Source organism: Branchiostoma floridae, chromosome 8 (assembly GCF_000003815.2).
Source record: "Branchiostoma floridae strain S238N-H82 chromosome 8, Bfl_VNyyK, whole genome shotgun sequence".
Classification (NCBI taxonomy): Eukaryota; Metazoa; Chordata; class Leptocardii; order Amphioxiformes; family Branchiostomatidae; genus Branchiostoma; species Branchiostoma floridae.
Window position 1 is genome coordinate 22,158,228 of NC_049986.1, and position 20,467 is coordinate 22,178,694.

The 20,467-nt window shown below is 41.6% G+C and overlaps 3 protein-coding genes across 5 annotated transcripts in view; 1 reads left to right on the top strand and 2 right to left on the bottom strand.

Annotated features, from left to right (window-relative positions):
• LOC118421949 (zinc finger protein 208-like) overlaps nucleotides 1-20,467 on the top strand; it is a 516,296-nt gene that overhangs the window by 384,284 nt on the left and 111,545 nt on the right. The gene's annotated exons all lie outside the window — the stretch shown is intronic.
• On the bottom strand, nucleotides 100-9,407 carry LOC118420992 (serine O-succinyltransferase-like). 2 transcript variants are annotated; one of them, XM_035828111.1, is made up of 12 exons: nucleotides 9,001-9,407; nucleotides 5,974-6,187; nucleotides 5,351-5,463; nucleotides 4,848-4,881; nucleotides 4,508-4,594; nucleotides 3,966-4,045; nucleotides 3,542-3,691; nucleotides 2,808-2,985; nucleotides 2,451-2,525; nucleotides 2,246-2,324; nucleotides 1,616-1,707; nucleotides 100-1,324 (listed from the first exon to the last, which is right to left on the bottom strand). In XM_035828111.1, exons 1-12 carry the CDS (start codon nucleotides 9,255-9,257, stop codon nucleotides 1,250-1,252), a joined length of 1,434 nt encoding a protein of 477 aa, XP_035684004.1. In that variant the 5' UTR covers nucleotides 9,258-9,407; the 3' UTR covers nucleotides 100-1,249. The 2 variants fall into 2 exon arrangements, with proteins under 2 accessions (XP_035684004.1, XP_035684003.1); XM_035828110.1 differs by lacking the exon at nucleotides 2,246-2,324 and having other exon boundaries at nucleotides 2,372-2,525; nucleotides 9,001-9,404.
• Nucleotides 13,039-20,103, bottom strand: LOC118420986 (actin-related protein 5-like). Of its 2 annotated transcripts, XM_035828096.1 has the most exons (14): nucleotides 19,981-20,103; nucleotides 19,440-19,633; nucleotides 19,008-19,119; nucleotides 18,313-18,408; nucleotides 17,804-17,997; nucleotides 17,085-17,300; nucleotides 16,491-16,688; nucleotides 15,922-16,080; nucleotides 15,468-15,572; nucleotides 14,953-15,044; nucleotides 14,669-14,752; nucleotides 14,221-14,338; nucleotides 13,638-13,749; nucleotides 13,039-13,267 (listed from the first exon to the last, which is right to left on the bottom strand). In XM_035828096.1, exons 2-14 carry the CDS (start codon nucleotides 19,566-19,568, stop codon nucleotides 13,107-13,109), a joined length of 1,776 nt encoding a protein of 591 aa, XP_035683989.1. In that variant the 5' UTR covers nucleotides 19,569-19,633; nucleotides 19,981-20,103; the 3' UTR covers nucleotides 13,039-13,106. The 2 variants fall into 2 exon arrangements, with proteins under 2 accessions (XP_035683989.1, XP_035683990.1); XM_035828097.1 differs by lacking the exons at nucleotides 19,008-19,119; nucleotides 19,440-19,633; nucleotides 19,981-20,103 and adding an exon at nucleotides 18,764-18,840 and having other exon boundaries at nucleotides 13,040-13,267.

The following is a 20,467-nucleotide window of genomic DNA, read 5'->3' on the forward strand; positions in this document are numbered from 1 at the left end:
ACAATGACATCTTACATATTTGACTGCAGCTGCAGGGCTGAATTAAACTATTGATCATGAACACATCTAACATATTGATAAACAGAAGCACATTCCTAATAAGTCCAGGTTCAAGTTTATTTGAAAGCTTGTCTATATGTACATAGAATGTATAAAATCATGTTGCCATATGGTACAATGTAATAGCTTAATAGTGGCAGTGCATGTAACAGTATAATGTATGTAATTGTAAAACTGGCAGTAGAGTATCTGTATATCACATTATTGTGAATAAAAAGTACATAAATGCTTGTACAAAGTTTGTATCTTTTAAATAGGTAAGTGGTACTGGCAGGTGGGTATAGAAAAGTTTGCTTTAGTTAGGTTGCACTGTAGAGGACTATTTTCCACATATTAAGAAGAAAACCTTGCAAGGGTTCTCTCATTGACAACATCTGTATATCTTAAAACTGCCCACTGGACAGCTTCTTTTTCATAGCCATTGTTCTACAGAGGGAACATGAGGCTAGTCCAACTGGTAGTGGTTTGTGTTCAACTTCCATGCTCATTCTTGTAAGTCCTGACTGTAGCTGCTAAGCAGAAAAAGCAGTGTTATACCAATATTCAAATCTGGTATGACCAGGCTGGGGTTTCAATCCCTGAATACAAGGCAGAAGCTCTACCCCTCAGGACATTGCACTGATCTTCTGCGTAAACTTATGGTACCAAAAGGGTTTGCTCTCAACACAGCATTTGAATCCTTCATACCTCTTTTCTCACACTTTGTTTCAAATAAGTGGTAACAAGAAATTCTGTTCCAGCCATATTTTATATACATTATGATCATTGAAAATATGACCAGCTTTTCCTCTGGAATTGTTGATTTGCAAACTTAAACAACTTCAAGGAATGTACATACTCTATTTTACATTTGTATCATTTGCATAGCAATTTGTGCCATCCATCTGTTGCAGATAGTCCATGTATATACAAGAATAGAGAATCTTTAACATTTCATCATGGTTCTCCTAAAGCCACTTATCTGTACATTGGCTCTAACAAATTGAAATGTAGTGTTTCCATGAGTAACACCAGGAATTTTAAAGTAATGACTAATTATTAGGGAAGCAATGATATAAGCACCCAAACTATATAATCCTAGGTTTCCCCCCACCTGAGTTATTCAGAAACAGACATATTGCTTGCAATGTTAGTAGTAATAACTTTGTAGTTAGTAGTAGTTTGTATCCAGCGATTGAAGGCTACATCCTCAGAGGAAGTGGTGTGTCTTATTCTGTTTCTTCCCACCATTGCCGTTTTCCTTCACTGCAGTCTCCAAGAATCCCTGCAGATGGAACAATTTAAAAATGACTTAGAAAAAAAAAGAAGATCACGAGCTAATGATCTGAATCAATGGTTTGCTGGCATCATTTGCTGGTGCATGGCAAGTTATTTAAGATATATTAGAGGATTCCAGTGGTGTAATCTTGGGAGGAAAACTAAACGTTTGAACATACAAGAATCTCCAAGTTACTAAATATCTCCTTTATCTTGTGACTTTCATGTATTGGACCTCCCACAGTACGAGTATGTAGGTTGTAAGATCGGTTATTGGTTGATGAATTGATTCTCTCACCTTAATGGCAGTTCCCACACCGTTCAGGTCCAACAGGAACGTGTCATGCCCAAATATGGAGTTCAGCTCAAAGTACGTCACTGCTTCATTGCCTGCAGAAGTAAATACATGTAAACATCGGATCAACAAATAGCCATCAACAAATGGACAAGACAGCTGTAAAATGGCTTGTACTCGTGGCTGACATCTTATGATAGCTTCTCTATGCCCATTAGGCTGTGAACCCTAACCTATGACCCTAACCATCACCTGCTTCAGGAAACCATGACCATGGCCTCTAACCTATGACCCTAACCTATGGTACTAACCTATGATCCTACTGACCTGCTTGGCATTACAGTTTGGCTAGTCCTCTCTGTGGCCATGACCCATCACCTATGATCCCTAACCTATGACCCTACTGACCTGCTTGGTGTAACAGCTTGGCCAGCTCTCTCTGCTGCCAGACAGGGAACAGGATGTCACTCTGTACTCCCATGACCAAGACCTATGACCCCTAACCTATGACCCTACTGACCTGCTTGGTGTAACAGCTTGGCCAGTTCTCTCTGCTGCCAGACAGGGAACAGGATGTTGCTCTGTACTCCCATGACCTATCACCTATGACCCCTAACCTATGACCCTACTGACCTGCTTGGTGTAACAGCTTGGCCAGTTCTCTCTGCTGCCAGACAGGGAACAGGATGTCGCTCTGTACTCCCATGACCATGTCCTATGACCCTTAAACTATGACCCCTAACCTATGACCCTACTGACCTGCTTGGTGTAACAGCTTGGCCAGTTCTCTCTGCTGCCAGACAGGGAACAGGATATCACTCTGTACTCCCATGACCATGATGGGGCAGCGAACTCTCTGTAGCCCCTCCACCATACTGCTGTAGCCATCACTGATGTCAAACAGGTCCATTGCCTGGGGAACAGAAATGGTCATTAGCACATGTAACCTTTGACAGCTGCCCTGTGACCTGATGGGTCACAAATGTCACAGGTCCATAGCCTGGACGGATAAACACTTAAATGTTAACTCATGGCAGTTAAACAGCCCTTGACTGCTTAATAACCCTTCACACTAGGACAAGGAACATTCTTTTTTCAAATATTCTGTGTGCATAGAACAAAAAAGGAAATAACAAAATCCGTAATGCTAGACTACAAAATTTTCCACATGAAGAAATCTCTGAGTTTGACCCACCTTTGAGATGTATAGCAGCGAGTTTGGGTCGTACTTGGACATGAACTGTGCCCCCTGGTAGTCGATGTAGCTCTCGATCTCAAACGTCGGACACAGGCTGATGTTCCCGCTAATCTTCTTCCTACTGAACCTGATCTCCCACTCCGGACCGCTGCGATACGTCGTGGTCGCGATCTCCCTGTTGGTAAATATCAATCAATCCATCAATAAATCAATCATTTTGTCATTTTGTTTGTAAAACAGAGAAAATAATTAAAGAGTAATGATGTGATGATAGACACTTATCAGGAACTTTAGTATATATAAAACTATTGCATGATGACGGTTCAAAAGACTGAAATTAAAATTGCTGTAACAGTTGGTAATTTCCTATGAGCATATCATAAACAGACGTGTTGCACTTCTATTAGAGCTATGTATTATATACTTAAAGTAGTAACAGATTTGCATTTGCAATAGCAGATAACCAAAAAGGAAATAAAGAATCAGATACAATGTAAGTGTAGTACTGACAGGTTATACAGGGTACATATAAAATGTGTAAAAGAATAGACCCGTGTTGTCTTAAATGTAGTTGCACTTGGAAAGGGAATTGTTACAATACACAATCTAAGATGCATGTCTAAGTTTTTTTCAAGAGATGTCGTGTTTCTAGTTTGTGTAATGCAAAATCCACTGTCCAGGGCTGATTGGCCGTGATTAGCGTGATTAAATCAGGCTATTGTGTTTCCTACCTGGCCATCTTCATGCCCTGTCCAGGGTATTTCCCATCGTAGTAGTACCCGTTGTTCCAGTGTGGGTCCTGCATGATGCAGCGCCGCTGGAGGTACCGCATCGCGATGGAGGCTGGGTGGGACTGGGCACAGGCAGAGATGGAAACCACCCTGTAAACAAACAGACAAACATTCTACTGTATTGCAAAACACCCATGTTAACAAACAAATATGTAAACAAAAGCATAAACAACATTAGTTTCAGAGGTACCGCTTGTTGATGGAGGAGGGCAACATCATGGGCTCAATCAATACTAAAAAAATGTGAATAAAAAGGTCTGGTGCCAATTAATAGTTGCTTTTGAGTGACCACAGCAGTCATGATGTTACAGCTATGATCATTGGTTAATCCACAGCATTAGTTACCATGGCACAACAGACTTACCTGCCGACTCTGTCGGGATACAGGGCTCCTGCCATTAACGATATCATTCCTCCGAGAGATGGGCCAACAGATGCGTGGAGCTGTGTATAGAGAAAACATAATTTGATAGTCATAAAAAGTTTGAAAAACACTGGAAGAGGGAAGGACTGTCATTTTCAGAACTCTCTAATATCTGTATATGGTAACACTAAGTCTTGAAGTTGGACAGTTGATCAGTGGTAAGATTTTGGAATCACAGTAACTGTTATAGAATGATATGATAGTAGCGTGTTACTTGAACTAAACGTAATGCCACTTAAAATGTCCATTTGGTAAATTCCATATTGAAAAAGTTTAAACTTTGTTCCAACACACTTGTTTTTTTACTCAAGAATTTATCATTATGTTTAGGGTTCCATTTAGCCTGGGTACCAAGTAGCCGCATCATACTTATTATTTTTGCTGGACAACAAAACATTGGGCCAGCGGTGACTATTAAGGATGGTACCAAGGCTGGATTCCAATGTCCTGTATTTTTGGGGCCTACTCATTTGTTTTCTTACCTTCTGAATGCCCAGATGGTCCAGTAACATGAACTGTGAGTTGACCATGTCTGCCACAGTTATAATGGGGAACGTCGTGGCGTAGGGCTGTGGGCAGATTAAAAATACACAAAATCAGGATACTAACATGCATGCAGTATCACGTACTGAATTGAGTACTAAGAAAAAATTTGACAAAATGTGATATGGACTTGAATGATTGTGTATCATATAGTAGTCATTCAATTTGAAAACGTAACTAATGCACTTGAAAACTTATATCATTTGTCAAAGATGATTAACTCAGATAAACTGACAGTAAAGCAACTTTTCAAGGTGAAAATATGTTGGTAACAGTTACCTGGTCTGTGAGGGGATTCTTAGATGATGGTCCTCTGGAAGTAAAGAAACAAAACAATACTTGGTCAAAAGGTCAGACAGTCAGTCATTCTCTGTAACATGAAAATGCAGCTTGTCGAACAATATGCTTTATGGATGTAATGGTATTGTCGGATTATGGATAAATCATGCTCTGCAAACTACAACGGGAGCTGATATGGAAGAGCATTTTGTATTGGAAGCTGATGACTTCAGGACTTGGAGTCAATTTCATTTTGCAAGTATAGTATCTTCAAGGATCAAAGTTGAACTGTAATTTCCAACACAAAAACCTTGGACTTGAAGAATCAGCTCATTCCTTGACAAAGACTGGAGTTGGACTGTCAAAACTTTTAAGTTATTTTCCTCGATGTCAAATGGGAATTCTCTAGCCTAATGCTTGGCAGTGAACATTTGAATTTTAAGTCTTTCAAATGTTCACTGCCAAGCATTAGGCCAGAGAATTGTCGAAAGAACAATACTCACGAGGAACCGTAGCAGCCTCCGATGTTGTTTGCACAGATGACAAAGAAGTGGTTTGTGTCGATTGCACAGCCGGGGCCGATGAACTTCTCCCACCAACCGGGCGCTGGGTTTTCCTGGGAGGGGGAGGGAAGGAAGGAATAAGAGAGTGAATGGATGAAAGGATAGAAGAGTTGAAAAAGAAACTTCAAATGCATCTCATACATCTCAAGTTCCAACCCAATAGAATAGATACATTTATTGCTCTTGGTGGCAAATGTTGGCACATTCAAGTCTTTCTAATGTGACTCAAAAACCTTGAACATTCTTTTCTATCTTTAATATTTCATTACCACCGCTATGCAAGGACACATAGGATCACCTTAGGCTTTAGTCAAACTTACAATCAAATCATCCCTGAATAATCAATACATTTTTTAATGATTCCCCATCCATGACACTAACTGATGTACTCTACATGTATCTTACTGTACAGAACAATGCCCCCTTTTGTTACAATGTTACGAATACATTTTACAGCATCAATGAATTATTTATGATGACATTATTTGTATCTCTTCATGTCGTGGTATGTGAATAATAGATTGAAGCCAATTCTTATTCTGAGAAGATGAAACAACGCTTACTTCATGGCTTCTAGCATGTGAGTTTGCGGACAGGCCCGTGTGGATGATCACTGCATTGCTCCGGGCCTCGTTCAGCCGACCCCACGTTTCATACGCCACATCTAACTCCGGCAGAACCCCCCCGTTCAGCTCGCAGTGGAACGGCTCGTCGGACTGGAACAGTTTGAAACCAGACACCACCTTCTGGTAGGTCGGATCTGGGCCCTGCAGCGACCTGGACCAACAAGTAAACACAAATAAACAAAACAGCCATATTGGGAACAAATTGTGTTTATAGTAGCCTGCCTGCCTCACTCAGACCTTGTCTTGGGATGGGGCCAATGGACCAATCCTGAAGCCCTGCCACCTGTTCATTCATGGCTCTATTTCAAACACCTCCATCAAAAACAGCGATTGATGGACAAAGATTATTAATTCTACCAACTGTCTTCAATGCTCTTGACCCTGAAATTCCCTTGAACAGGCCAAAGAACAATGCTATGCCATCTTTGTTGAATGCCCTAATTACACTGTTTGAGGAGAGGGCAGACATAATCAGTTGATTTATAATAAGTCAGTACAATTAACTTCATAGTGGTGTCGACCATTTTTGTCCCACTTGCATTGTTTTTGATGATGCCCTTCAAATCAAACTATCTGTTCAATCAGTATTCAGCATGATTTATTGGCTAACCTGACAGAACGACATTGTGTTAGGCTATAGACATACCCTGGAGGTATGATACATTATAAAGGTGCTGAGCAGGGTTGTAGCCAGCCTGAAATCATTTTCAGTTCCCTTCATTTTGAATGGGAATCCTATCGAGCACCGAAGGCATGGCATGATGTTGCACGTCATTTCTAGGGGGTCTGGGTCCCGGAAAATTTTTAAATCAAGACCCCCTGAAACACTATTTCTTGCATTTTGAGGTGCAAATTTTGCTTGTAGACTAAACTGTTCAATGGCATCTGTTTTGGTGAAGAAGAACACATGGGTTTCAGTTTTTTTATATCTTTACACATCAACTTTTGTCTGTCCCAGGGGACGGAATGGGGAAAACTTTTTTCAGTCCCCAGCTGCAAATTCCTTCAAAGGACTGAAGGACAGATGCTGGCTACAACCCTGGTGCTGAGTCAAGCAATGATCACTCAGCTGTAAGGAAACAACAGCTACACTCCATTGTCTAATGTTATGTAAACCCCAAAAATATTTGCAAAGGTTTGAGTTTTTTTGCAGAGCCCTTGCCAGAACATGAAAATCTGTACTGCAGAACTGCTTTAATTGCAAACATCACAAAAATCTCTGTTTACCCCCTACTGCAATAAGAAAATGATAAATTAACAGTATGTCTGGGGAAATGTAGGTCAATTGATGATCATGACTCTTAAGTAGCATCTTCAGGGCAGCTGTGCTGGTGGAAAGTCCTTGAAGGGATATAGTGGTGATTTGCAGTTTTCACTAATTTTATATTTCAACTTCAGCAACAGAAACTTTTGTCTTTAAGTTTGCGGCCTAAAAAGTCACTTCTTTGTTCAATAGCCAGGCTGCACACCGGTGGGTGGGACAAACTTTACTGGAGCCAAAAATGTCAATTGATAACTCATATAGACTTGAGAAACACAAAAGTGTGACAGGCCCTAATATCTTTGGTACACACAAAGACAGGAGGACATACATGTAATTACCACCATTCTTTACACTTTCCTTCTTAAAAGCCTATGTACAACCCAGAACAATGGTTATAAAAGAACAATGGTGACAGTCCCACAGAGTATGACCTGAACTGAACTTTATTCCTGGACATTTGTAAATGGTAAAATGTATGCCTTTGGCAACAATGACAAGCCATTCAGTACAAGAATACTACAGGAATGTGATTGCAAATGGAGTGTTGACGTAAAATTTAAACATTTCAGTCTGTTACAATACAGTCCAAATGGACAGGTGAGTATTTCTAAATACAGAGTTAAAACACTGTTTAACCATTGGAGCCTGGAAATGTTTGTTTAACAATTAATTAGATGTGGTCTTTCAAGTTATGGTCGTCAGTATTCTTAAGCAGCGAGAGATGTGCATCCAGTTTTTGTACATCAGACTTGTACTGTCTCTCTCTCTGTGCACAATATAAATGTTCTTCACTGATTTGACCTAGTGGACTGACTCCCCTGGCCAATTTCCCGACTTTTTGCCGAATTCTTTGATCCCCGCACCCCTGTAGGAAGGCCTGGTTGGAGGGTAGGATCTTTACTAGTATGTAGAATTGGACGGGAAGTCGTTTGTGGTTGCTGATGTGGTGTACCTGAGGTGTTTGACTGGCAAGGATTGACAGTGTAACCTCATAAACTCTATCCAAGCATCTAGAAACACCTTGTGACTCCATTGTACGTTACTTTATGGCCCAATATTTACGTAGCAATAACAGAGTAAAAATTTCCCGGACCATTTGATAGTAAAACTAATTACGGCTTTGGATTAAGAAACTTCAGGTAAATCCCAACCCTCACACTTTTTAATTCACTTCCTTGTAACAAATACTGAAATGCCTTTTTTTCTTGGACGAAAGCTTATGCTTAGTGTTTATAGACTTGTGCATCAAACAACTCCAGATAACGGGTAACCAGCATAAATCGAAACACTACGTCTAGGCATTACCATAACGTTACCAATATGAGTAATTCTACATGTGTATTATGTGGGCCAGACATGTCTTTATTAAGCCCATTGTTCCCAGCAGTTGTCTGAGTATCCAGTTTCAATGGGACTTTCTACATTGTGTAACCTTAAGAGGGAGAGGTGGTTTCGGGTTGTTTTATTGCACTTTCTTGCACTTCTTTCTTTCATTTTGGCGGTCTTGATGAGTTATGTCTGTTTCTTAATCAAAAATGCTCAGAAAGGTGAACTAAAACCATACGTACAATACATCGTATCGGGTATAACGTTAACTCGTACTACAACTTCAACGGTAGTACAACTTACATTACAAGACTCATGTTTTATGTATATCCATTGATTGGCTTTTACAAGCAGACTATATAAAAGGTACTCACTTTTTCATCATACAGGGAAATGTCGTCTCGTGTCCCCTGAACATCTTGGTCTCGGGTTGTGGTTCGGTCACGGCCGCGCTGTGCTGACCCCGTGAAGCCTGCTCCCCGGCCAGGGGGGTGGCGGCGGCCTGTCCTCGGGACCCGGACACACCCCCGCCCGAGACAGCCGCGTCGTGCGCCCGGCGCCTCGGCTCCCCTCTCCCGGGCGTGTTTCTGGCGATTGCTGAGACACCTCGCTCGAACGCCTTCCTGAACATCTTGCCAACTTTCAGTACTTCTTAAAGAAAGACTAAGCTGAGCTGATATAACGTCTTAATTTCTGCACAGTCACTGTGAAACGCTCCAGTGTTTTGTCCGCCCAACCTCTCCCTTTGGGTGGTATTTACCTGGGGAAACAATACGGACCAATCACAGCCCGCCGTTTTGACCTTTGACCGCCAGATTCAGGTATTGCATCAGCTGGCGCGAAAACCCCACGCGCTAGGACCCAGTCTGGTTTGCGTCTTGTGGGAATCTTATCTCGAAAGCATTTCTTAAAGACGTTACTTGATACTGGGTCAAGGTGAATGGGAGTCTAACAGGAAATGTGACTTTTCTCGAAGGAATAGCATCCAGAAAAACGAGTTGAAAAATGTACGAACTTTAACTTGATCATAAACATACTCACAAACCGCGACACCAAAACATAACTTTTCGACAATATATATATATATATATATATATATATATATATATATATATATATCAAACATTTATGTCACGGTTGACATTTTACCGACCCTAATTTGGCTTCCCGTGCATTAACAACAGTGTATAGCTTTTACAGATGAACATTCGTCAATTTTTAAAGTGGGCAAAGGGACAGCCGTTTTCCCAGGACGTTGATGTGCCGCGAGGCATATTGTCCTGCATTCTAAGAAGAAGAAGGAGCATATGCATAGAACAAATTTCGAGTATATATAGCTCTGGGCCTTCTTTAGAGTTAACTTACATAAAAGAGGGAGATAACGTTATACTGACTTACTTGACTTATGTCGGGTGTCGCTCCTCCCCTGCCACCCAAACCACTGTTATAAGTTATAACGTTATGAGTCGCGGAAAAACGACACTTGAAATGTGAACTTTAACTACGCGTCAATAGAAAAGTAGAAATGTGATAGCATGGGTATAATATAACGTTAAGTCTTTGAACACGGTCCCTTTTGAGTTGGAATGATGACTTTGCAAATCTTAAGTTCAGCATCCGTCAGCTCAAATCGTCAACTTAACGTCACTTCTCAACCTCGGTTTATCGATTCATCTCGACCACTTGACTTATGCTCCATAGACTTACCCCGGTCAGATTTGAAGCTGAATTCTCTGGTAGTTTCTAGACTTTGCGAAGTTACCTGATTCGAAGACACTGCCCCAACGTTGTCCCATTTTCTAGGCTATTCTACTTATAGGGGTGTGCTTGCCAGGCTCAAACCATTAATGTTAGTAGTGTTTGTATTAATGACAAGTTATTTTCTTAAGGTAGTCAGGTGGAGACTTTCTGTTTGCAATGCAGAGACAAATATCCGAATTGCAAGGTAAACTGTAACCTGCTAAGTGCCCAAGTGGCATGACTCGTCAGTTCGGCTGTACTTTTGAAGGAGGTTATGACCCGTGTGACGGCCGTACGAACATCGTACGAGATGACATTGGCAGAGTCGAACAATTTATCCTTTACATACGTAGGCACAAAACCGGCTGACACATAAGACATCTAACTAATATGGTAGATTTAAACTTGTCATCTCACTTTCTCCGATAGTTCATAGTTTTCATCGTAACCCCCTAGCCAAAGTTAAACACGAAAGAAGTGATCAGTGATTTGTGCCAATCTGTATTATACTTCGGCTGTTTTGACGTCTTTTTATGCGTTTCATGGATAAAAGGAAATATGACAATAAAAGCCATATGTAGCCTAAACGAAGAGGTTCAGTTCACTGTTTAAAGAATGATCTTATGACTCTCAGCAGTTGTTGCCAAAGTACTGAATGAGTGAGGCCACGTGGCCACGTGCACGTGAAACGCACATGATGGTACAAAGTCCGCTGCCTCAGTTACGTCACAGTGTAAACTTTGTTTCCCCTCTTACATCACGCTGAATGGAAGTCCCGTGCAGACTTCTGTAAACATTATGGTACTGTAAATCGAACAAATATTCGCGGTTGTTTTCATCAGTTTTCTTGGTGAGCTCAAGGACGTTATATCTTGGTGAGCTCTCGCCTAGAACTCGGCCCAGTGCGAACATGCGCTCTGTCCTGTATTCTGATGTTCCAACCGCGAACTTAAACACCGCGCGCAAACCTCCTTCCTGTGCGAAATAAAGCCCAGCTAACATGAATAAGTCTGCGGTACAGAATCACTGAGTAAAACTCCAGTTGCAATTGAATATTGTCATGTTGGCGATGACAAGATGGACATAAAGACGCACGACGCCTGCAAGAGGAACAGGAAGACTCTTGATATTGACACAGCACTTCCCAGTCGCAAATGGCGGATCCAAGTAGAGATGAAATACTCTCTAAGCAGAGGTTTGGCCCCCGCTCCCACAAACACGTGAAAAACAGCTGGAGCTCTGTTTGCAGAGTAATGAAACACTGCCAGGTTGTCGGCAGCACATTGAGCTCACTCTCGGGGGACAGTCGTGGGTGTGTCTCAATACAAAGGTGAGCTGACCCCCGTCGGTTCTGAAAATCGTCATACGGCATAATTGTTATAACGTTAATTCCCTAACCTATGCCAACTTCTCTCACGCGTAGAAATGCCAAACGTATTTTTACAGCATACCGTCAAACTTACAGCATAGCCGTCAAACGCAATCATAGCTCACACATATGGCTTCCCCAACGTTAGCAGAAAGGTACTGTGACAAGAATACACCTGTACTGTACAGTATGTAACATTATTGATAGCTTACTATGAGAACCAATGCGTACCTCTAACCAGTGAATTGTTATGGAATGAAAATAAAACACAACAGTATCCAAAGTTAACCCAATACTGCATACCATTCATCCACCAGCTTACACATATCTGTCACTCCAATGTAAACCCGCCTCTAGTGTATGAATTGCTACAGACCTTAAATAAGCGTGCATACATGCATACTAGTATATCTCCTTAAACACACTGTTTTAAAAAGTGGTGGATATCATATATATAATGGTGGATGAGTGATAATGGTATTATGGAGATGATTGAACTTTTGAAGAGTCGGTCTACCCTGTATGGTAATATTACTTGAACTATTGCATCACTCTCACATGCTGAAACCCCCCATGTGCGCCTGATGCTGTGTCAACATAAACAGTTGAAAGTCCGGTTACTACGTCACTGGGCAACCTTTCATTGCATCATCCTGTCCTGGCCAGGGTGCTGGAGTTTGTCCTAATGTCAAGGATCAAGTGTTGTAGTAAGGTGTAGTTTCACGCGAAATCGCTAGGTGGCACTTTTCGATACTGCGCCAGGAAGAATACTGTTATAGTGCAAGGTCCCTTGGATATCAGATTTTATAAAATAATTCTGAACTGGAAGGTCGAAAAATGAAAACTGACTGAGGTGAAAGTTTGCACCTTAAGAAAGTCATATAAAAGTTTTCTTCTGAGCCCTTTCCTTCTAACCTTTTCATACATCTTTGCTTCAAAATGTCTGAATACCAGGGAATAATGGATACTGGCAAAGCCTGGAGGTCATTTATATCATAGCTAATACTTTGTTTTTAGTTTTTTGTTTTTTTAAGTTTTTAGACATTGTTGATTAACAATAGTTCAGATCATGAAGTCTAAAAATGCTAATAAAGTTCTCCGACAATGACAGATGACAAAGCAAACAATGATTTGATTGAACTCTATTCATTTCTTGGTTTGGCACAGTCAGGACTGCCAAACTAGCCTGTGACTATTACAAAGGACTAGACTTGCTGACAAGGACAATACAAATTTGACAGGGACAGGATAATAAAACAGTAACAATAAACATTTGACAATGTTTCTTATAAAAGTTTATTTGTTGTTCGTTTCAAGACAATTCTATTGGGATGTTATGCTTTAATTCCGCTCTCTTGATCTGTATAATATCTACTTTGGAGTTGGGATGTAAAGATTGCTGGCTTGGTGTTCCTTTAGGTATTCTGTCCCCTTCTCGAGGTACTCTGCTCGTGTGAGAAACATCTGAGCGCTCCTTGAGGGGTCTGTGGACATGGACTTGGCTCCGTACCACGGATCTAACACTGGGTTTTCTGTTGAGGAATCAGACAGAACAATTTGTTAACATGACAGCAGGGGTCTTCCACTGAGGCAAAGTATAGTGCTTTTTCTAATGGCTGATAGTAGATTGACAGACTATGATCATTACCTTTACCTTTACAAAATGAACAGCCTACAAATAGTGTTTTGCAGCTGCCTAGGGTTAAAGCATCCTTCAGTTACACAATGACAATCATGGATGATGTTTCATGTTTTGTAACATTCATTGCCGTTGTAGTCTTGCAGTCTTCGAATGGTATCATTTCTAAAATCACGCAAAACCTAAATGAAGGATGGCAATGGCAAATACGTAAGATAGCCTTTGAATCTTGCATTTCTAATTCATAATTCATGTTGACGTACTTGCGGTAAAAACTTGAAATGCGGACTGGAATGGTCTGATGGCCTGCAGTTCCTTCTCCATCCTGGACTGCAGGTTTGGGTACAGGGTGTTACCTCCGGTCAGGAACACATTCTGGGGGAAAAACAAAAGTAGGAACAACAAAAAAGAACAAATACAGTCAATAATGCTGTTATAACAATGCACTTTAGGAGTTTCTGCCCATTACAAACACCAGCTTTAAAGTGACTATCACACAATGGTAACATCACAATGCATAACTTGTCATACCGGTACTTAAATACATGTATACAATAACTGCCAACATTTCTTAAAAGGCCCTGAAGTAGCTACAAAAATGTTAACAAATCTTAAGTGTAGGATAAAACAAATCTGAAACCTAGAAGTAAATAAATAAGTCTTAAATCTAGATTAAATAAATAAGTCTTGAATCTAAAAAAATCTGAAAATTCAAGGTAAGCAATTTGTGTTGAAAGGTAGCTACAAACATGGATCATACTACAGACATCCTCTACAGTTGTCGTGCAATAAAGTTCTCTACTAACACAGATGAACTTTCATGCTAAATCTGAAAACTACTCCTACCTGCACCAGTTTATCCTGTACGTCAGCTGGGTACTTGTTCAGTACATAGTCCATCGTCTCCGTGACTCCTGCCTGGTCCATGCCTAACAGGGACGGCTGGAACAACAACTCTGGAACCCTGGAGAATACAGCACAGGGTAAATGTAAAGGTTAGCTTTTTTTAGGTCATGAGAGCAGTTGGTTACCACCGTGTCTAGAACATCATATTAGAAGGTGCAGCTCATCCCTCTCCTTCAACCACCTTTTACCTAGAGTGAGGACAGTCATGTTAAGGACAACTTGGTACCTTTCTTTCATAAGTAAAACATGCTTTTCTTTTCTGCAGACTGCCCGACTAGGTGCCAGATTGGAAAAGTGACTCTAGCATACATGGTTACCGGATGCGGGTGCCCCCTCTTTAGAAAAAAACTGGTACATATGATGATTTCTTTTTTTCTTTCCTTCCTACCTGCATCTCTCCACTCCGAGGTGCAGCTGGTAATATTCAGCAATGTCAAAGGTCACATCCATGTCCTGGCCATTACCAAAGTCCCTGGAAAAGTCACAGATGACGTCAGAAAATGAAACAAAAACATTTCTTTCATTCACCACTCTCAACATATTACAACAGTGGCTAAATAAAAAATACATAGAATGCCTTAGAATGAAGAAAACTTACCTGGAAATCACAGTCAAAATCTGTGTAGTTACCATTTGAAGGGAGTTACAAAGGTTATTTTTCTCTAAACTTACTTCTCAAAGTCAGGGTCATGTTCTCTGAGCAACTGGTCGATCTGGTTCAGTCTCTCCTGCTCCTGTTCACTGTCACTGTCACCTTCCTTACTCTGTAATAAACAAACAAACAAGCAAACAGGTTAGATCACTGCCACCTTTCTTAATCTGTAATAAACAAATTAACATGTTAGCTCATTGTCACTGTCACCTTCTTCACTCTATAATAAACAAAGAAACATGTGAGCTCACTGTCACTGTCTCCTTACGTTGTAAAATACAAACAAACATATGATGTAAGCTATGGCTTTTAGGCTTAAGCTGATGTTGAAAATAATATTCAACATGTTATTACTGGTTAGTATACGGCACCATAAAGGTTTTAAACTACAGTTCAGATTCAACAGTTGGTAGTTGAATTGACAGCTCATAGCTTCCCTCAACCATACGTTTGCAGAAAGACTAACTATCACAAAAAAAAGTAACATTTGGTACCACTAAAGAAAACTCTTCCTCGAGACATGAGCGTTACTCACGATGGCCTTGTAGACATTCCAGTCTTCCTCATTCATCCCAAAGGTGTCCTCCTTCCCTCTTCTCCTCTCTGATTGGGCCAGCTGGGTCAGGATCTTCATTCTCTCCTGAGCAGGACATGATACATGCAACCTGTTACCTTCAGTTCTTTGTTTGGGGCAACATGGATCCCTAGCACTACAAAATCCCTTTCTTAGATCCCCTTCTCAGATTACTTAGATTAGATTAGCTCATAGTTTTTTGCCCCATTTTCCTTCCTAGATAATATCTCTCTTCTTGGAGAGCCTGGTTTTCTTCTGGCACCCATCTGTCTGTATTTGATTTTGTCTTGTCTTAATGATCTCCTTAAAGTGCATGAGTCTGAGATGCTTCAGAATGTCTCTAGCCTTCTTCCACTCCCCACTCTTCTGAACAATCCTAGAGCCCTTTTGTCTCCTCTAAAACTCCTCTCCATACCTGAGCAGCGTGACTTTTCCGTTTTGCGACCTCCTGTCTCCTCTGTCTGCGCTGTTGCCTGGTCTCCACGATTTCCTGCCGCTGTCGCCGCAGGTTCCCCACGATCGCCTCCCGCTCAGCGCGCTGCTGCTTATCCAGCTCTGGGGTCGCACGGCTGGGCTGGGGAGGGGGGAGAAAAGGTTAATGGTTAACTGTGATCAGGGAATGTCTCAGGGTTTTTTTATTTCTCTGTAAGTCTCTTATTTTTATACCTCCTTTGTAGATTTCTATAACACTATTATAAACTTGTAGCGCCCTTTACACACAGTATATGTATCCTGGGCCTCCCTAAAGCAATGAGAAAATATACAAGTTGATGACAAAATTGATAAACAGAAAAGACAGTATCCCTAATTCTTTGTGTGCAAAGTTGAAAGGTTGCTGTGTCAAAGGTAGTAAGGTTATCGAAGGTGTTCAGAACCCCTCACCTGTCCCTTCTATGGCTATGCAGTATCTTTACCTTGGGGGCAAAGTTTAATGGTTGCAGAGGTTACAACTAAACGTTATCAAAGGTCTTGAGAACTCCTCACCTGCCCCTCATCTGGCTGCAGCATCTTCTCCTTGGTCCTCTGGATGGAGAGGCTGAGCTTGTTGATGGCCACTTGCAGCTCATTGGCCGACGAGAAGCCGCACTCCTCCAGGGCCCTCAGGAAGGAGTCATCATCATCATCTTCCATCAGCTCCTGGATGCTGAGCAGCTGCTGCAGCTTCTCCTGCTCAGCTGCCAGCTGGGGGCAAGGATCAAAGGTTAGAGGTTAAATACTACAATACATCATGGTCCTCTATCAGCTCCTGGATGCTGAGCAGCTGCTGCAGCTTCTCCTGCTCTGCTGCCAGCTGGGGGCAAGGGTCAAAGGTTAAAGGTTATACTATACATCATGGTCCTCTATCAGCTGCTGGATGCTGAGCAGCTGCTGCAGCTTCTCCTGCTCTGCTGCAAGCTGGGGGCAAGGGTCAAAGGTGATTACTGTGAAACTGTGAAACTATGAACTGTGATCAGAAGTTCAGTTGAAAGGATTCTGACAGTGTGTTTTACATTCTTAGACTGAGCTTAAGCTTGAGGACAGAGTGTGGAGGTCATGAGAGTAAAAGGGCAGGCCAGAGTTTAAGAGGTTAAAGTTCACCTTCTGCTCCCTCCTCTTGGCGTTAATCTCCTGCAGCCTGCGGCCGGCCTGCTGCTTCCTCTTCTCCTTGTCCTCTGCGCTGACGGAGCTGGTGGGGAGGGGGGTGAAGGGCAGCTGGATCTTGTGCACGTTCCTGTGGTAGTAGCTCAGGTCCGACCACCTGTGTAACTCCTCCATGTAGTCTACTGCGATGTAGCCATGGTCGTATAGCAGCTCCTGCAGGGGGCAGAGGGTAAAGGTCATAAGGGCAGAGGTTAATTGTTATGCAATGTTTCTTTAGTAGTGGCTCAGGTCTGACCACGTCTGTAACTGCACCAGGTAGTCTACTGTGCCAAGTCTGACCACCTGTGTAACTCCTCCATGTAGTCTACTGCGATGTAGCCATGGTCGTATAGCAACTCCTGAAGGGTTTAAAGGGTAAAAGTCATAAAGGCAAATTAAAGTTAAGTGTTATGCCATGTTGCTTTGTTAGTAGCTCAGGTCTGACCACGTACATATAACTGCACCAGGTAGTCTACTGCAATGTTCTGTACTGCTGGGGGCAGAGAGTAAACTTCAAGAGGGCAGAGGGTAACGTTTAAAGTTGTGCATTTCCCTCACATGGTATTTCCGATTAGGCGACATCTGAACTGGAGTTTCTGCATATATGCAATCAATCAATCTGACCAATCAATCAATGAACAAATTTATATTAAACCAACCAATCAGTATCATCTTACCTCTGAGCGAGTGAGTGTGATGGCAGCGAAGTGTGCCGGGTACTTCAGCTGGAACAGGCGGTGCATGTAACCGGTCGCCTGCCAGCCGCCCAGGTTCATCCGCTTGCAGTTGGCTGCATCGAGCCTGCCGGCCACCAGGGGGAGTATGTGAGTGGTGTGGAAGCCGGAACAAACCAACATGGCATGGTCCAAGGCTGGAATCAAGATTAGACATTACATATCAAGACAAAGCATTTCATTACTTAAGTGTTTGGACTATCTTACATTTTTATAAAAGTAGTCAAAACTGCTGGGAGACCGCTTATGGGACTGATAGAGTTTGGACTATGTGGACATGTACAGGTGGTTGCCATAGATAGGTTTGTCTAAGGGACCATCAAAAAGTGGTTATTGGCCAGGTGGTCCTTCTGTAGAGGTGGTTACTTGTAGAGCTTTGAGACTGTACATGTATCTTTTATGTTTTAGTTCTACAAAGAATCACAATGGTTCTAGGATAATAAATTTCTGACCTGCTTTTGGCTTGTTGTGATGCAGACTGAACAGTGCATCTACTCCATACGCCACCTTGGGCACATGGTAACACTCAAACAGCAGCTCTGACATGTCTGAAATGGAAATGTTTTAAACAAATGAGTTTCATCCATACCTGCTTGCAAATACAACAGTCCTTGGAAATATTCACCTAGAATTCGTTATCATCACTCCTAAACTAGAAAAGAGGTCAGCCTTTTGGAGAATCTTAAGTGGATACGTGAAATATAAATTTTTGCATCATTAAATGTATGTGAATTGGAAGAAAAATAAAAAGAAATGAAATCTTGGCTACTGTCTGTCAATGTTTTGTTGGTTTTTAGCCTTGTAAACATCCATAGTAGTAACCACTGGCTGAAACTGGTGTAGTAGTAAAAACGTCAGAGTGACATTTTTTAACTTTCAAGTATCTTCCAGACCAATACTAACTTTGTCTGCAGTAGTTGGGGTTACAGACAGTCTCTGTCATGACCACAGGATGGTCCACACACCCTTCAGTGCTGATGCCCAGGCACACACTACAACAATACTTAAACTTTGTCTGCAGTAGTTATACACAGCCTCTGTCATGACCACAGGGTGATCAGTGCTGATGCCCATGTACACTATACTACCTTTTTTCTGCATGTGGTTAAAGTACTCATACAGATGTACACATTACAACAATACTAACTTTGTCTGCAGTAGTTTGGGTTACAGACAGCCTCCGTCATGACTACAGGATGATCCACACACCCTTCAGTGCTGACACCCAGGTGACTGAACAGGTAGTCAAACATCTGCTCCTGTAAGTCAAGAAAGCAGAGAGAGATGAGCACATAAGAAGGAAGCACAGTTCAGTTAAGTTCATCCTTATAAGAGGTGTCATTAATGATGTTCGACCATGCATCTCTGTCTAGCATGGCGGCTAGCAGGTTGTGGTCCTTCAGACTGACCTCCTCCTCCTATACTTTTGTAAGTGTCAGGTAAGGAAGCACAAAGAGAAAGTACATAAGGCCATTACCAGACACAGCAAAGCAGAGAAAGTGACAACAACAACAACAATATGTAAGGTTACCAAGACAAGGTAAATAAATAACAAAAAAATAAGTCACACTATCCCCACCTGCATGTCGTAATGTGTGACCACCTGTCCGTCAAACTGTGTCTTGAGCAGCCATCTCACCACCTCGATGTTACTGATGTCATTCCCGATCTGTACGTCTGTCTCCTTCTTACCACGCCCCTTCGCCATCACGTTCTTAAAGATGAGTCGAGGTTCCTTGTCCGACGCCCAGCCAGCCTTACACTGGTAAGAGCCTAAAGACACAAACAAGAATCATATCTTCTTACTTGATAATGTGTCCAGTGGTTAGCAACCACTTTAATATAAGATCTATAGTATAGATGACAAGACTCCTGTTGCCCAGCCTTACACAAGTATGAGCCAAAAGACACAAGAATAATAAAATAACTGAACAAGGAGCCTTAAAAGCTTACTGATATAAAGCGCCTTCTTAGTACTTATACTTGTACCATAATATTGTGTCCGTATCAGTGTTAACAGTCAGGTTAATTAATATGAGTACAATATATTATCAAATTTTTGCTTCAAAATTGACCGTATTTTAATTAATATTATGAAGGAACTTCTTCTTTTATCTTACCATTGTCTATAATGAGTGGAGTCTTCCCTGCCCTGAGGGATTCTGGGTAGGTGTAGTAGGGATCAGGCTGGGTCTTCACATCCTTGAAGGTGAAAACGTTAACAGCCTGGGGCTGATCCGACTCTGGGTGGGAGAGGGAGACATGCATCAATGAAGGTTAGACATCTAGCTATACAGGCTTTTCATTGACGTCATACTAATTATAAGTTTAATCCTCTAACGACCATGTTGGTGGATAATTGAATTGAGCAATAGCATCTTCGTATGGTTTACAGACGTACGCTGTAATCCAACATGGTGCAGGTGATGTCAAATGAAAAGCCTGTGTATAAGTGTATTACTACTAGTAAAGGTTTCTAAACAGACATTTCAATTCAAAGTGCATTTATTGTCTTTTAGTTTTATTGAGTCATCAAGTTGCAGTCACTGATGGAAGACAGCAGATGCTGTCTGAAACGTCTGACCGTTTACAAAACTTATCCAGGTA

Bases quoted from the DNA above. Each gene is read 5' to 3' on its own strand.
- LOC118420992 (XM_035828111.1), bottom strand. From the start codon at position 9,257: ATGTTCAGGAAGGCGTTCGAGCGAGGTGTCTCAGCAATCGCCAGAAAC. The intron at 5,464-5,973 runs GTAAGCGTTGTT...TCCCCCTCCCAG, and splicing joins CACATGCTAGAAGCCATGAA to GAAAACCCAGCGCCCGGTTG. The intron at 3,692-3,965 runs GTAAGTCTGTTG...GTTTGTTTACAG, and splicing joins TATCCCGACAGAGTCGGCAG to GGTGGTTTCCATCTCTGCCT.
- LOC118420986 (XM_035828096.1), bottom strand. From the start codon at position 19,568: ATGGCGAAGGGGCGTGGTAAGAAGGAGACAGACGTACAGATCGGGAAT. The intron at 18,409-19,007 runs GTTAGTATTGTT...TTTCCATTTCAG, and splicing joins CCCAAACTACTGCAGACAAA to ACATGTCAGAGCTGCTGTTT. The intron at 13,750-14,220 runs GTAGGAGTAGTT...TTTTTCCCCCAG, and splicing joins TACAGGATAAACTGGTGCAG to AATGTGTTCCTGACCGGAGG.